The 14,351-nt window shown below is 45.9% G+C and overlaps 1 protein-coding gene across 2 annotated transcripts in view; it reads left to right on the forward strand.

Annotated features, from left to right (window-relative positions):
- Positions 1 to 11,906, forward strand: part of BRINP2 (BMP/retinoic acid inducible neural specific 2) — a 137,849-nt gene extending 125,943 nt beyond the window's left edge. For both annotated transcript variants that reach the window (XM_049868518.1, XM_049868517.1), the window contains exons 5-8: positions 2,179 to 2,284; positions 5,091 to 5,327; positions 7,616 to 7,838; positions 9,951 to 11,906. In XM_049868518.1, the coding sequence (XP_049724475.1) occupies positions 2,179 to 2,284; positions 5,091 to 5,327; positions 7,616 to 7,838; positions 9,951 to 11,067 (1,683 nt within the window). In that variant the 3' untranslated portion in view covers positions 11,068 to 11,906. The remainder of the gene's footprint in view (positions 1 to 2,178; positions 2,285 to 5,090; positions 5,328 to 7,615; positions 7,839 to 9,950) is intronic.
- Positions 11,907 to 14,351: the final 2,445 nt, after the last annotated feature.

The following is a 14,351-nucleotide window of genomic DNA, read 5'->3' on the forward strand; positions in this document are numbered from 1 at the left end:
GATGGACTGGTCTAGTTAAAAGCTTGGCTGCTAACCAAAAGGTTGGCCATTCGAATACACCAGCTGCTCCCTGGAAACCCTACCAGGCAATTCTGCTCTGTACTATAGGGTCACTGTGAATCGGAATCTACTCGATGGCAAAAGGTTTATGGTCTATTTTGAATACTTATTTTTAAGAGTGCTGGAGTCTAAAGGGATTTAAACTCACTTAATTTCTGCAGTCCTTTGGCCTGATGTCTCAGGAGACAGAAGGGGTATTGGACTGAAGTCTTCTAAGAGCTCCCAAGTTAAACTGCTTCTGCGTCTACTACTGAGCAGCTCTGTGGTCTTGGGCACTGTAACTCTCTGAACCTTGGTCTCCTCCTCTGGAGAGTAACTGGAATGAATTTGTCTCAAAGTGTTACTGTGAAGATAAACAGGATGATCTCAGGGGAAGAACTCGTTAAACTAGATAAGTTGTTGCTGCTTTTGTTGTGGTTTTGGTCCCATTCTTCATTCAGGCTGGGTGTATTGCCACCCACTGGCCCTCATCTGGAATGACCTCTCCCTCTGCTTCCACTCCTAGACCAATTTACAACTTATCTCCTCCATGAAGCCTTCTTGGACTACTCTAAGCTATAAGAATCTCTCCTATCTCTCTCGCCAGTAAATCTTTGAATCAGTATCGCACCACCTCTCATGCGATTACTGTGCGCCATGTGTATTTTTTAATGTGGTGGGTATTTTTTAGTATACCAAAATCCCTTTGAGGAAGTCACTTACGCTTCAGTATTCACCATGGAAACCACCAGGCTGCTGGACGTATACTGTATGTACTTTCGAGCCTGCCTGTTATAGTTAATGCTGCTCCTTCTCCTTCTTCGAGTACCTTCCATCCCTTCTCTACCTGTCGTCTTTCTACTTATCCTCAAAGCCCAACTCAGATGGTGCCTTCTCTGCTCCTTCTCCCCTGATTTGTTCTCAGAGCTCATTACAACATACTGCTGCTGCCTCAATTCAGAAGTGTGTTAGTCGTGTATGGATCTAACTCTCCCACAGGATGTAACCTCCTGGAGGTGGGAGTACATCATGTATTCATCTTTGTGTCCCCTAAAACATTCTCTCATTCATTGAGTACCTACCTACATATGCCAGTCACTGTGCTAATTGCTATCAATAACATGGCGAACCAAACAGATATGAGCCTGCCTGCCCCCATAGAGCCAATAGTGTGTGGAGGACCCAGACATTCATCAGATACTCATACAGAAGGACGCAAAACTGCAACTTGAATGCCCTCTGCAAAGCAGCAGTGCCTGGATTTAGGAGAGGGGGTTGGAGGTGTCACTGCTGACTTCCTTGAAGAACTCAAGAAAGGCGCTCTATGAATGCTTGATGAATTGTATGTAATTGAACAGTGGCTGCTCAATAAATACTCGTTGATTGGTTGATTGATTGTTGGCAAAGTCTTTGGAGATCCTGAGAAGAAAGGGCCTCCAGTCCCATCATTCTTGGTACGTAATTATTTCAGTGCATTTAAAGCTCCCCATTTTTCATCTTATACTTTAAACATCAGAGAAAATGGATGGGCCAACTTTATAATATTTTTAAATGACTTGCTGGTGTTTTGGAATATTACATGGCTATAAGAGTTTATGTATATTTAATATACTTATTAAAATATGCAGTAAGCCTATGCCTGATTTTCTCTAAGGACTTCTCAGTGCCAAGGTGGGACTTAAATGTTTAATACTAATAATAATACTTATAACTCATATTTCTCTAGTGCTTTTTGCCTTCAGGATCCCAAAACCCCGTGAGCACCACATCAAGTGGGTGCAGCTGGGCTCACCTAGGAGAGGAGAAGGGGTAACTCCAGCTTAAAGGTCTCACCCCTCCTCCAAATTCCTCTGCCTACATTTATGTAATTTTCTCCTCCCACTCTTAACTTCCCTTTGGCTCCCTCTGAAAGGCAACCACTTGTGGACAATTACTGCCACCAGCTACACACCATAGATACTCCCTGTCTCAGAGCATGAAGAAAAGTGACCTTATGCTCCTGGAGTAGGAAAAGTACATGATCTTTGGTTAATCAAGTACAGGACACAGAGACTAAGACTAGACGACTCAAGCAGGAAAGTCCAAAGGGGAAGTCTCCACTTGTCATCTAAATCCACGCTCTACCACTTCTTTCTCTAGGTCACGGAGACAAGGACTGGTCCTCTGGGCTGCAGCAACTATGACAATCTGGACTCGGTCAGCTCTGTCCTGGTGCAGAGTCCAGAGAACAAAGTACAGTTACTAGGTAAGCAGCAACTTGATGTTTTTCATGCCTTTCATGCTTGGTGAAAACCGGGATCACTAAAGGGCAGGAAAAAGTCCTGCCTACCCCACCTGGCCAAATACTTCTTAAGAACTACCAAGACTTCTGAGGCCTGTGACAACTTTTCATTATTCTTTTGAGAAAATTTATGACTTAGTTTGACCTATACCTAAGACTCTTGCTTATGTATTTGATGTCCAAATATGACGTTCTATCCCTAGTCCTTCGCAAGACCTCTGGCACTATCCTATTAAAAAAAAAAAAAAAAACCACCAAACCCACTGCTGTCGAGTCGATTCAGACTCATAGAGACCCTATAGGACAGAGTAGAACTGCACCACAGAGTTTCCAAGGAGCGCCTGGAGGATTTGAACTGCCGACCTCTTCTTGGTTAGCAGCTGTAGCACTTAACCACTACGCCACCAGGGTTTCCACTATCCTATTAGGAACATCATATTTATCCTTATAAGCCTTAACCTTGATGATTTCCTTTGTTGCTCAAAGAACCCTCTGCTTTACCCTAATGGCACAATGGCACATTGAGGAATAACTTGCCTTTGCAGAGTGGTTACGTGGCTACCACCTGTAGCTCAACTAAGAGTTATGTAGCCTGTGGGAATATTGGCTACTTTAGCCATAGCCTGTTCTCTGTTGTTAGTCTGTGATCTTCTGTGGGCAATCAGGAGAAGAGTTTGCAAGGACTGGGAGCCTTGATTGGAGGCAGAACAAGCAAAATGAGGAATAAAAACAAAAGGGAATTACACTAAATCTGGAGCCTAGGAGGTACTCAGCTCCTGTCCTCTGTTCCCCTCTGGTATCCTGGGGCCAGGGATATGCAAATTGATTCACACAGAGCTCTTTGGCAGTAGGAAAAGTTCATTTTACTTAAGGCCTAACCGAATTGGACTCTGTTTAAGATATTATTGTCCCAGCATTATAAAACCATATCAACAGGATCTAAGATTACCAGTTTTCCAGGCTATCTGAGCCAGATGCAACCCACTGGTGCCTCAGAAATTAAAGTATATGTGATAAAGAGGAGTAAACAGCTCCTATTTTTTTAGAGCTTCCTAATGCAACTAGCATCCTTCTTCTCCTACGTCCCTGGATAGTCTGGGTTTGCATCTGGAAATTAGTGATGAGTAAAGTTCAAAATGTCTGCTGGTTCATTTGGAATAGTTTATGCCATTTAATTTTATAGCCCATCACTCATGCAGACATTGCTCGGAGCACTTATTTTATGGCAGTGGAAAATGTTATGGTAAGGAGGAGGGAAGTAATGGGGGAGGTAAAAGGGAAAGACTCAGAGAGGGGTGAGTGTTGAAAGCAAAGAAGTGAACAGGGTGTGTGGGGAGGCTGCTCAGTCACCACTGTGGGCACAATGTTAAGACAGGGAAATTTGGGAGCAGCTTTGGAACAGGAGGTAGACCTCAAACAAGCACAACGAACACCCACTGCTGCTGGCAATTTTAAGAAATGTTTTGAGGTCTGCCAAAACTGGGATATACGCTTTGGGCTGTCTGATTCCATGCCAAGGACAAGGGCAAGGGGGTGAAAATAAAGAGCTGGCAGACATTTGAGGAAAGGGGAGCATATCATACCCAGAAGTCCTCATGTCCCTCACTCTTCTGCCACATGGTCTCATAACTGAGAAGGTCTTATTGGAGACTTTCCTGCAAGTCTGACCTTGAACACAGCCCAGGCTGTATCTTTAGTTTACCCCTTGGTAAGCTTCCAACAGCTGCCCTATGTATGGCTTGAAACCAACTAGGAATATGTTTTGCTACTATGTGGCCAGCACAGGGTAAACTGATATACACCACAGATGGGTGGGAAAACGGACGCTTGGAGCAATTTAGCAGATTATATCCAAGATTACAGGAAGCTAATTGGAAAAGTAGAGCTGAAAGCCATTCATATAAAGACAGGTCTGACTGATCCTGGGGTATCGACCACAATCCTATATCCTAATCTCATTAAGAGTTAAATCATATTGTGATGGGGCAACCAGTCCTAGTTATAAAGTATGACCTAATGGGAAAAGAACAGGGTCTGATACCAAGCAGACTTCACAAGCACTGCGACCTTAGGTAGGTTCCTTATGGTCTTTGGGCTTTGGTTTCTTCATCTTTAAGAGCCTCAGGATGACTATGAGTGGTACTTGCAATCGTATGTGGAAAGTACTTGGCATTGTGCCTGGCCACTGTATGCCCATAATACCTTTCTCTCCTAACTAGCCCAGCCTCCTTGGTCTTTGGGGCCGGGTGGGAAGCCCACAATGATCAGCATCCAGTAACTTCTCAGGATGGCTACTGCTAATCCCAATTAATCAAGACTTGATGGGCCTTTTGCCCATCAAGCAAAGCAAAAGGCTATTGGAGGCAAAGCAAAAGGCCCATCAAGTCTTGATTCCTCCCCCATGAGGGCTGTATGATCTGGTTTTATCTGAAACATCTTCCCTTCTCTAGTCTAGAAATGCCGATGTGCAGCCAATAAGCCTATTCTTATGATATGCATGCTCTCAATTTGGCTGATGCGAGGGGTTCGGCTAAGCCTTAGGCTTTGATGTTCTTCACGTGCATTTCCAGATCCTCCCCCATCTGTCGCTGGGGTAGCAGTAAGCCTCTCTCGCAACCAGCTCAGCAGGATCAGGCCCTGGGGCGACCGTTCTTGTGTCCAGGATGCACAAGTCAGCAGAATGCCAGCTGCGGCTCCTGCAACCTTGGGTGTGGGAAACTGAGGCCCCACTGGTTCTGCCCAAAAATTCCCTGACACGTCCTTTCCCCAGGCCTGCAGGTGCTGCTGCCCGAGTACCTGCGTGAGCGCTTTGTGGCCGCGGCTCTCAGCTACATCACCTGCAGCTCCGAGGGCGAGCTCATCTGCAAGGAGAATGACTGCTGGTGCAAGTGCGGCCCCACCTTCCCTGAGTGCAACTGCCCTGACGCCGACATCCGGGCCATGGAGGATGGCCTGCTGCAGATCCAGGACTCCTGGGCCACTCACAACCGGCAGTTTGAGGAGTCAGGTGAGCAGCCAGCAGGCTGAGAATCCTTCCCTGTCAATGTGAGGTGGCTGCAGGGTACAGGGCACAACAAGAACATGAGAAACTCGGCTTGATCCTGGCTCTGCCACTTACTGCCTCTGTGACTTCAAGTGGGTTCTATGACCACCACAAGTCTCATTTTCTTTTTTTTTTATTCATATGTAAAAGAACATACTACCTACTTAAAAGATGTGTTTTAAGGACTTAATAAGCTAAGTAAATATCCTTGGGGCCAAAGGACTTGTCTAACTTGCTGGTCACTGATTCCACAGCGCCTAAGATGGTACCTGGCACCTAGTGTGCACAATAAATATTTGTTGAATTCATGAAGCACACAGAACGGTTCTAAGGGGCAACTGGTATGTGCTAGTTATTGTTTGTTGCTGTTACAATGAATATCACCGCTGCTTTGAGGCCTGGATTCAGAGGGTGTGGATTTGCAGCCTGGCTCTGTTACTGATCAGCTTTCTGACCTTGGATTAGCCATGTCCCTTCTCAATGCCTTGGTTTCCTCATCTGTTAGACAGGGAAAGTGATAACAATAGGTGGATGGAAGGATCCTATGGGATAATGTAGATGAAATGAAAGTATGAAAAAATCTGCATGGTATATTCATAAATTGTAACAGTAAATGAACGATAGTTATGTGGCTAAATCTCAAAAATACAACATTGGATAAGAGCAAGCAAGATGAAAAAGATTATGTTCTGTGTAATATTACTGATATGATGTTAAAAAAAATGCTAACCAATACTCTAGATCTTCTGTGGATAAATATATTTATGTGATAATCATAAATAAAACATCCAGGAGAGTGGTTACCTCTGGGTAGAGAGCCAAGGAACAGTGAGGGCCTTTAAGTATACTTGGTTTGCCTGATTTCTTAAAAATAAAAACAACCTAAAGCCAGCATGGGAAAATGGCAGAAGCTCGATGGTGGGCACACGGGAGTTCATCCTGTTATTCTCTCTGCTCTTCTGTATGCTTAGGTGTTTCATAAAAACAACTATGCACATGTTAGTTGTTAGTGCCCACCTTCTCCAATCTTCTGAGAGGATGAGGAACCAGGTATTTGAGAAATCAGAATGAGCTGAGGCCCTGAGTGTGTCCATGTCAAGTCCTAGACAAGGCACTTAGTAACTAAAGGGAATATCACATTCCAATTTCCCAAGCCCAGGAGCCTTGAGCAAATGGCAGTGAGGTACGTTTGATAACCCTTAAACCAGTTGCCATAGAGCCAATTCCAACTCATGGTGGCCCATGTGTGCAGAGTACAACTGTGTTCCGTAGGACTTTCAAGACTATGCTGTTTTCAAAACAAATCACCAGGCCTTTCTTCTGAGGTGCCTCTGGGTAGATTCAAACCTCCAACCTTTTAGTTAGAAGTTCAGCCCTTAACCATTTGTGCCACTAAGGGACACCCCATAACCCTTAAACATGTGGGAAATGACTTCAAACTTTCACACTATCAGTTACTGCTAACAAGTAAAGGAGGGTGCCCAGACCTCCACCAGGAGAGATTTGGGAGCTGTGGAAACTAATAAAAGCAGAACAGATAACAGAGACCAGAGCATGAGTTCAGGAGAATGCTGTGTTCAGGAAGCTCTGGGAAGAACTCAGACTTGCAGTTGGAGCCTAGAATTAGGAAATTTGTTCCTGGATTTATTGCAGAAGAGAACAGGTATCTGGACAAATGTTGAAGTTGGAAAGAGAGGAAGGGTATCTTAAAGAGTCAGAGAGAATGACATGGAGGGAGAGGCTGGTCTCAGAGGGCTGGTTGCTGGGAAAGATTTCCGAGCTGGGTGCTGATCTTTCCTCCATGTCCATATTTGCCCAACTGTGTGCACGTCCACCTTTATGACAGTTTCACAGCTTCCCTAATGGGGCTGCGGTGTCATTGAAAAAGGTTGGCCTAAGACTGTGCTGTGTATGACTCATCAGGAGGGGTAAGAGATGTGTCTAAGGTCATAACCAAAAGCAAAATCTCTAGCCCCTCAAATGGTGACAGAAATCTGCTTCTAAAATTCAGAAGCGTATTAAGGGCAGGAAAGATGGGAAAGAATTCCAGAGCCATATGTTATGGCATGTGAATTATATCTCGATAAATCTGTTTAAAAAGAGGGGCAGGCCTGAGAGTGTGGGTGGGAAGCCTCCTTCCTTGGGCAGTGACTCAGTAGGGCCAGCTGGGCATGGGGGAGTACCCGCCACCCGCCCCTCCCAGGGCTCTGCGTAGCTCCCTTTCAGCTCAGCCCCTGTGTTCATGCCCACAGAGGAGTTCCAGGCCCTGCTGAAAAGGCTGCCGGAAGACCGGTTCCTGAACTCCACAGCCATCTCCCATTTCTGGGCCATGGACAACAACCTCCAGCACCGCTACCAGCAGCTGGGAGCCAGCTTGAAAGTGCTCTTCAAGAAGACCCATCGGATCGTCCGCCGGCTCTTCAGCCTCTGCAAGCGCTGCCATCGGCAGCCTCGCTTCCGCCTGCCCAAGGAGAGGTGAGCATCCCCAGGTGGCAGAGCCAGGGCCAGCACCTCCCCAGCAGCTGCTCCGCACGGGAGAAGCCTGTGTCCACCTCTCTCCAGCAAGAGACTTGGAGTGACCCACAGATTGCCTTTACGATTCTCCTGCTGTGCTGACCTGCTCTGAGTTAGAAGACAGAGAGAAAAAAAGAGAGACTCATTTTACTTTTCAATAAATTATAGTAGATCCAAATGTTATTCTAATAATACTCTTAATCTCACTCAGTTCCATTTTATTAAGTTTTTTAGGAATGAGAGGGGTGGAGTTAAAGCACGCAGGCCAATTGCATATGATGAGAAATAACATTGTATCATTTCAATTTTCAATCAAGTCTTCTGCTCTGAGTCACAAGCACAAAGAAAGCTGAGACCCAGTGCCGTTGAGGACAAAGTGGGCTCTCACTCATTCATCTATTTGTTCAACCAGTTATTATTAAGTCCGTATTGCATACTCTAGTATTAAGCAGGAACAAACAAAAACAAAAAAACCCCGTTGCCTTCAAGTCGATTCCGACTCATAGTGACCCTATACGGCAGAGTAGAAATGCCCATAGCGTTTCCAAGGAGCGGCTGGTGTATTTGAACTGCAGACCTTTTTGGTTCGGAGCCGAGCTCTTGATCACTGCGCCACTGGGGCTCCCTACTATTAAGCTGTATGGGATATTAATAAATTTGGAAGATTTAACAAGCACACTGAAACATCCAACCAAAAAAAATCAAACTCAGTGCCATCGAGTTGATCCCGACTCACAGCGACCCTATAGGACAGAGTAGAACTGCCCCATAGAGTTTCCAAGGAGCACCTGGCGGATTCGGACTGCCGACCCTTTGGTTAGCAGCTGTAGCACTTAACCACTATGCCACCAGGGTTTCCCACAGAAATATAGAAGCTAGAAAATTATAAATACGTGGCAGCCACTTAAAGGGCACGATACCATTTCAACAAACTTCCCTCGTAGAGTTCAGGGACATTAATTATATTCATCATGTTGTTCAGTCATCACCCTGATCCAGTCCCCAATTTTTCCGTCACCCTTAATGGACGTTCAGTATTTTGTTACATATGTATTTACCACTATAAAATAAAATAAATAAACATTGAACTGTTTGGGGGAAAAAAAAGGCACACTGTATCTTGGAACACGACCTGCTAGAGACAAATGCCAGGGAGGAAAGCCTCCTTGGAGAAGAAAGTCATGGCCAGATTGTGAGGGAAGAGATGGAAATGGCCTGGAGCATGATAGGCGGGACAGCCTTTCAGGCAAGGGGAGCTGCCTATACCAGAACCCAGAGACGCGACTCAAACTGAGGCACAGGGTAAGAAGGGAAGGACAGGCCAGCAAAGATTTTGGAGAAAGGTTCACTGATTTTTTTTCAATAAATATTCATGTCGATGAATGATACAATGTCCCTGCTCTCCTGGTGTTTAAAGGGGAGCAGTCTATGACTAAGTCAACAATGATTTTAGCTCTTGATAATTGCTGTGGATTAAATAAAAACAGGGTGATGTGGTAGAAAAGGGGTCAGGTGGCTTTTTTGAAAGGAGGGCCAGGGAGGGCCTCTTTGAAGAGGTTACATTAAGAAATTGATATCTAAATTGAAGAGTGAGTCAGCCATAGAAAATATCTTCTCTTGGTGGAAGAGTGATAGAACCAGAGGAAATAGAAACGGTGAAATGGGGATGGAGTTGGCATGAGTTGGAAAGCTTGGAGAGCCAGGTGTTGGAAGACCTTATTCAGCAGGCTGAAAACCTAGATTTGATTCCATAGATGTTGGAGAGTCTCTGTAGGATTTATAAATAAGGGAGTAAGGCAGTGCTGGGGATTGATGAACTTGCCTGCTTCCATACAAGTTTGATGTCAGGTATTTATGGTGCCATCCATCAGACACAGAGTTCCAGGCTTTACTCAATCAGTCCAAAGTGGAACACTGGGGTTTCCATCATTCAGAGAGGCACTAACATACTTGGGGCTTTTATCCTCTTCATTGCCCTCCCTGCCTATTGGTCAGTGTCCTGCTACCCTCAGGGTGGATGGCATTGTACGACTTCCTTTTACTCTTGCTTCGTTTTTATCTCCCCTCCTCAAGGCCCTTGTCCTACTGGTGGAACCGAATCCAGTCCTTCCTCTATTGTGGAGAAAGCACCTTCCCTGGCACCTTCTTGGAACAGAGCCACAGCTGTACCTGCCCGTATGATCAATCTTCCTGCCAGGGCCCCATCCCATGTGCCCTGGGTGAAGGGCCAGCATGTGCCCACTGTGCTCCAGACAACACCACACGCTGTGGGAGCTGCAACCTGGGCTACGTGTTGGCCCAGGGGCTATGCCGGCCAGAGGTGGCTGAGTCCCTGGAGAACTTCCTGGGATTGGAAACAGACCTGCAGGACCTGGAGCTGAAGTACCTGCTGCAGAAGCGGGATAGCCGCATAGAGGTGCACTCCATCTTCATCAGCAATGACATGCGCCTGGGAAGCTGGTTTGACCCTTCCTGGAGGAAGCGCATGTTGCTCACACTGAAGAGCAACAAGTACAAGCCTGGGCTGGTGCACGTGATGCTGGCCTTGTCTCTGCAGATCTGCCTCACCAAGAACAGCACCCTGGAGCCTGTCATGGCCATCTATGTCAACCCCTTTGGGGGCAGCCACTCTGAGAGCTGGTTCATGCCCGTGAATGAGGGCAACTTCCCTGACTGGGAAAGGACTAACGTGGATGCAGCTGCCCAGTGCCAAAACTGGACTATCACCTTGGGGAACAGGTGGAAGACCTTCTTTGAGACAGTCCATGTTTACCTACGGAGCCGCATCAAGTCCCTGGATGATAGCTCCAATGAGACAATCTACTACGAGCCTCTGGAGATGACGGATCCCTCCAAGAACCTGGGCTACATGAAGATCAACACCTTGCAAGTCTTTGGGTACAGCCTTCCCTTTGACCCAGATGCTATCCGGGACTTAATTCTCCAGCTTGACTACCCATATACTCAAGGTTCCCAGGACTCTGCCCTCTTGCAGCTCGTTGAGCTTAGGGACCGGGTGAACCAGCTTTCTCCACCCGGCAAAGTCCGGCTTGATCTTTTTTCCTGCTTGCTCCGGCATCGGCTTAAGCTGGCTAACAATGAGGTGGGCAGGATCCAGTCCTCCCTGAGGGCTTTTAACTCTAAGCTGCCAAACCCCGTGGAGTACGAGACAGGCAAACTCTGTAGCTAATGGGGGGCCCACTCCAGTGTTGGGCAGGGAAGAGGTCTGCAAATCTGGGGTGTAGAGATAATTCAAGCCTTCACCTTAGTGCCAACAGGGTGCCTCCATGAGACTTTCAGCACCCAGCAGATGGGACCTTGAGGCTTGGACTGAAGCAGGCGGGAGAGAAAGAAACAGCCATTACACACACACACACACACACACGCACACTCACCACACGCACATGCACACACTCCCTCTCAACCTCCCACACACACACGCGCTCCCACAGGGAGGCTACAGCTCAGCAGCTTCGAATTTGTAAAGTCGTGGCTTTCTTAAATGAGTGCAGTTGAAGGAGAGGAGTCAAGGGAGAGATTAAGAAAAAGAACCAGCCAAACCATGAAACAAACAAACAATTCTTAAAAGTGACACTTGTTATGCAAGAAAGCAAGAAGGGACAAAAACGGGAGGGGTGGAAGCTCCTCCTCACCCTCTGTGGAGTCACTTTTGTATTCTTTTTAACCAGATTTCTTACAATGTCGCTGTTTTGTGATTCCCCACATTGGTTCTTACTTTTTGTATGCTGCCGCCTCTGCGCCTCCTGTTTGTGGACTGCTCCTCAGAGCCTGCTTCCTGAGGAAACGTGAGAAATGAACCCATAGAGGAGTGAGAAGGGCAAGCAGGTGGCCTTGCTGCCCTTCCTTGCCTCTCTCTCTCTCCAGCTCCCTTATTTCCTCAGCCTCCCGGGTTTTAGGGCCCTGGCTTGCTCCACGTTCGTTCTTCTCGTGGTTTGTCCAGCTGCCTCTTCCAGTGGCCCCCAATCTATCTACGAAAGCAGCACTGTCAAGTTAGTGAGCGACAATGTATAAGGAAATGTTCTTTTTAAAAAAACAAAAACAAAAATATTTATTTTGTGATTGTTTTCCTTGTCAATCTGCTCCAGTCACATGAAATCTGAGTAAAAATTTACCTGGTTTAATATATTTTTTAAAAAGGCCTTTTTTTTTTTTTTTTTTTCCTTTGAGAGAGAAGACAAAAAGAACATAGATCGCTGAGTTGCCTGGAATTCTTTTTTTTTTTTTCTTTAATTGCTATGTTTATGTTTGTGAGATGTGAGTGTCCGTGGATGGAGGATATTGCTGTGTGGGAGGGTGGTTGATTAGTGTATACACAAATGAATGCATGCCTGTGTTGACTGCGGGGTGTGTGTGTGTGTATGTGTACATGAGAGAGAGTGTATTTGAATAAGGAATGAAGCCACACTCCCCCAGAGAGGTATCTGTCTCCTCCCTTCATTTTTTTCCTAAGTATGAGGTCAAGCACAGGTGCTACAACCAGAAGGTCCCTATGAGGAGAGTAGAGTGAAAGTTCTTGCTCACAAGGGGAACTCTAGCCTTTGTGCTGAAACCAAAGGCTGCTACCAGGCCTCCTCTTTGCCTTCCCTGCTGCTGGCACCAGGAGAATTTCCCAATCCTTTGCATCTTATGGGCTGGGATGACCCTTTGGGGAAACTGGGAGAAATACAGATGTGGCATTTGTTTCCTCCACCACTTTCCCCAACCAACAAGCAGGTTTGACAGATGCCACACAGAGCAGTAAATCATTTCCCCTTTAGTGCCCTCCTCCAGGTGCCATAAGAATCACTTCCTAGGATATCTTTTGGAGACCTACTTCTCTATTTTCCACGTTCCAAGGACAATGGATAGGCACGACAACCCCCATTTTATTGAGGTGAAAGTCACCACATAAATACTAAATATTTCATTCCCTACCTGTGGTACATCTCAGCTGGTATAGAATGAACCGGGAGACAATGAGAGGATAGTCATGCCTCTCTGCCCAAAAGCCTTCTAGGTTTATTGCTGCACAGAGAAGAATTTGGCATTATATTTACTCATTGCACCATCTTTCAACCTAGGAGACTTGGAATCTTTAGTAGATGAACATTTCTTTCTTCACAACTCCCCTAAAAGCATCTAGGGTAGGAATGCAGAAGGAGGAGAAGATCTAGAGGGGAACACAGATACTGGCTGCCTATTTCTGGTTCGGTCCTTGCTTTGCTTTGGGAAGTTTGTACCAAGCTCCTCACCTGTGGGAGATGGAATTGGCAGATGTCATCTTCATCAACAGGAGTGTTGAAATGTGCCAGAGGAGGGTGCTTTTAGTAGAAAGGTGGCTGGGAATGGTGGGACGGCTTTGACAGTTCTCAGTGATGGGGTTTGAGAGGTGTTAGGTAGATATTAGAGCCTGGGTTTAGCACTCTGAGTGTGTATATCTGCATGTTGCAGGAATGGGTGCGTGGAGTTAAAGGCCCACTTTTAGGTAGCAGTCAACTGCCTTGCACTGCAGCATTCAGAGTGGGGAGGAATGCAGTTGAGATTGTATTTTGCACAGTTAAAGTTAGCAGTGTGCAGCCTCAGGAAATGGACGTGATAGCCCCTATGGAAAACGAGTCAGTATGTAAGGGCTCATGACCCCACCTGACCCAGTTCCCAGTTGTGCAGAAGGATGGGGAACTCAGCCATCAGCCTCTGAATCAGAGACCAGATTAGGGGGAAGCACACCTATGGATTCCTTAGGTAGATGCTGCATTTCTTTATCCTGGCTCTCCATCATGGGAGGCCTTTAGGAAGAGGACGGTGTGGTACATTGTGGTTTTAGAAATATACACATCCAGTTACAAGGATTCCCACTTCTTGTCTTCCTGAAGTTTTAAATCACAAAGTTGATTGTGCCACCTCCATCTGAATTGTAGTATTACATGGTTCTTCTGAACCCAGATGCAAGATGTCTTGAGAGAAGGCCTAAAAGGTAGTATTAACTACAGCAGCAACAATGTTTATCTTTGTCCTACTCATCTGTTGTCTCTGATGGATACCTGACTCCTCTGTGTTGGGACACTGATGAGGTGTCTGGTGCTGAAGAGCTTGTATCAAACCAGCAGACCAAGGAATTTGCTTCTAGAAAGCAAGTGGAGGAGGAGAGCGGGGGTAGAGGATTCCTTAAGAGGCTTTTAAAGCATTGAAACCATGAATTCGGCATAGAGTTTCTCAGAAAGCTAGGCTGAGAAATGCCATGCTAAGAAAAGTCTGTCTGCAGTTGAAATTATAGCCTTAAGATCTATAATAATCAGAAAATGTGAACCATGTATTCCCAGACACTGTTGCAAATAAAAATTGTCACCGATTAGTACTGGGTTGTCAATGTTGGTGAACTCATTGTGGAATTATGAACCGAGTCATAATTCCATTCTTAATATACAGTGGATAATAACAATCTTGAATGCAAGTTTTAATTGTAACCCTAAAGAA

The sequence above is a fragment of the Elephas maximus genome, chromosome 24 (genome assembly GCF_024166365.1).
Source record: "Elephas maximus indicus isolate mEleMax1 chromosome 24, mEleMax1 primary haplotype, whole genome shotgun sequence".
Classification (NCBI taxonomy): Eukaryota; Metazoa; Chordata; class Mammalia; order Proboscidea; family Elephantidae; genus Elephas; species Elephas maximus.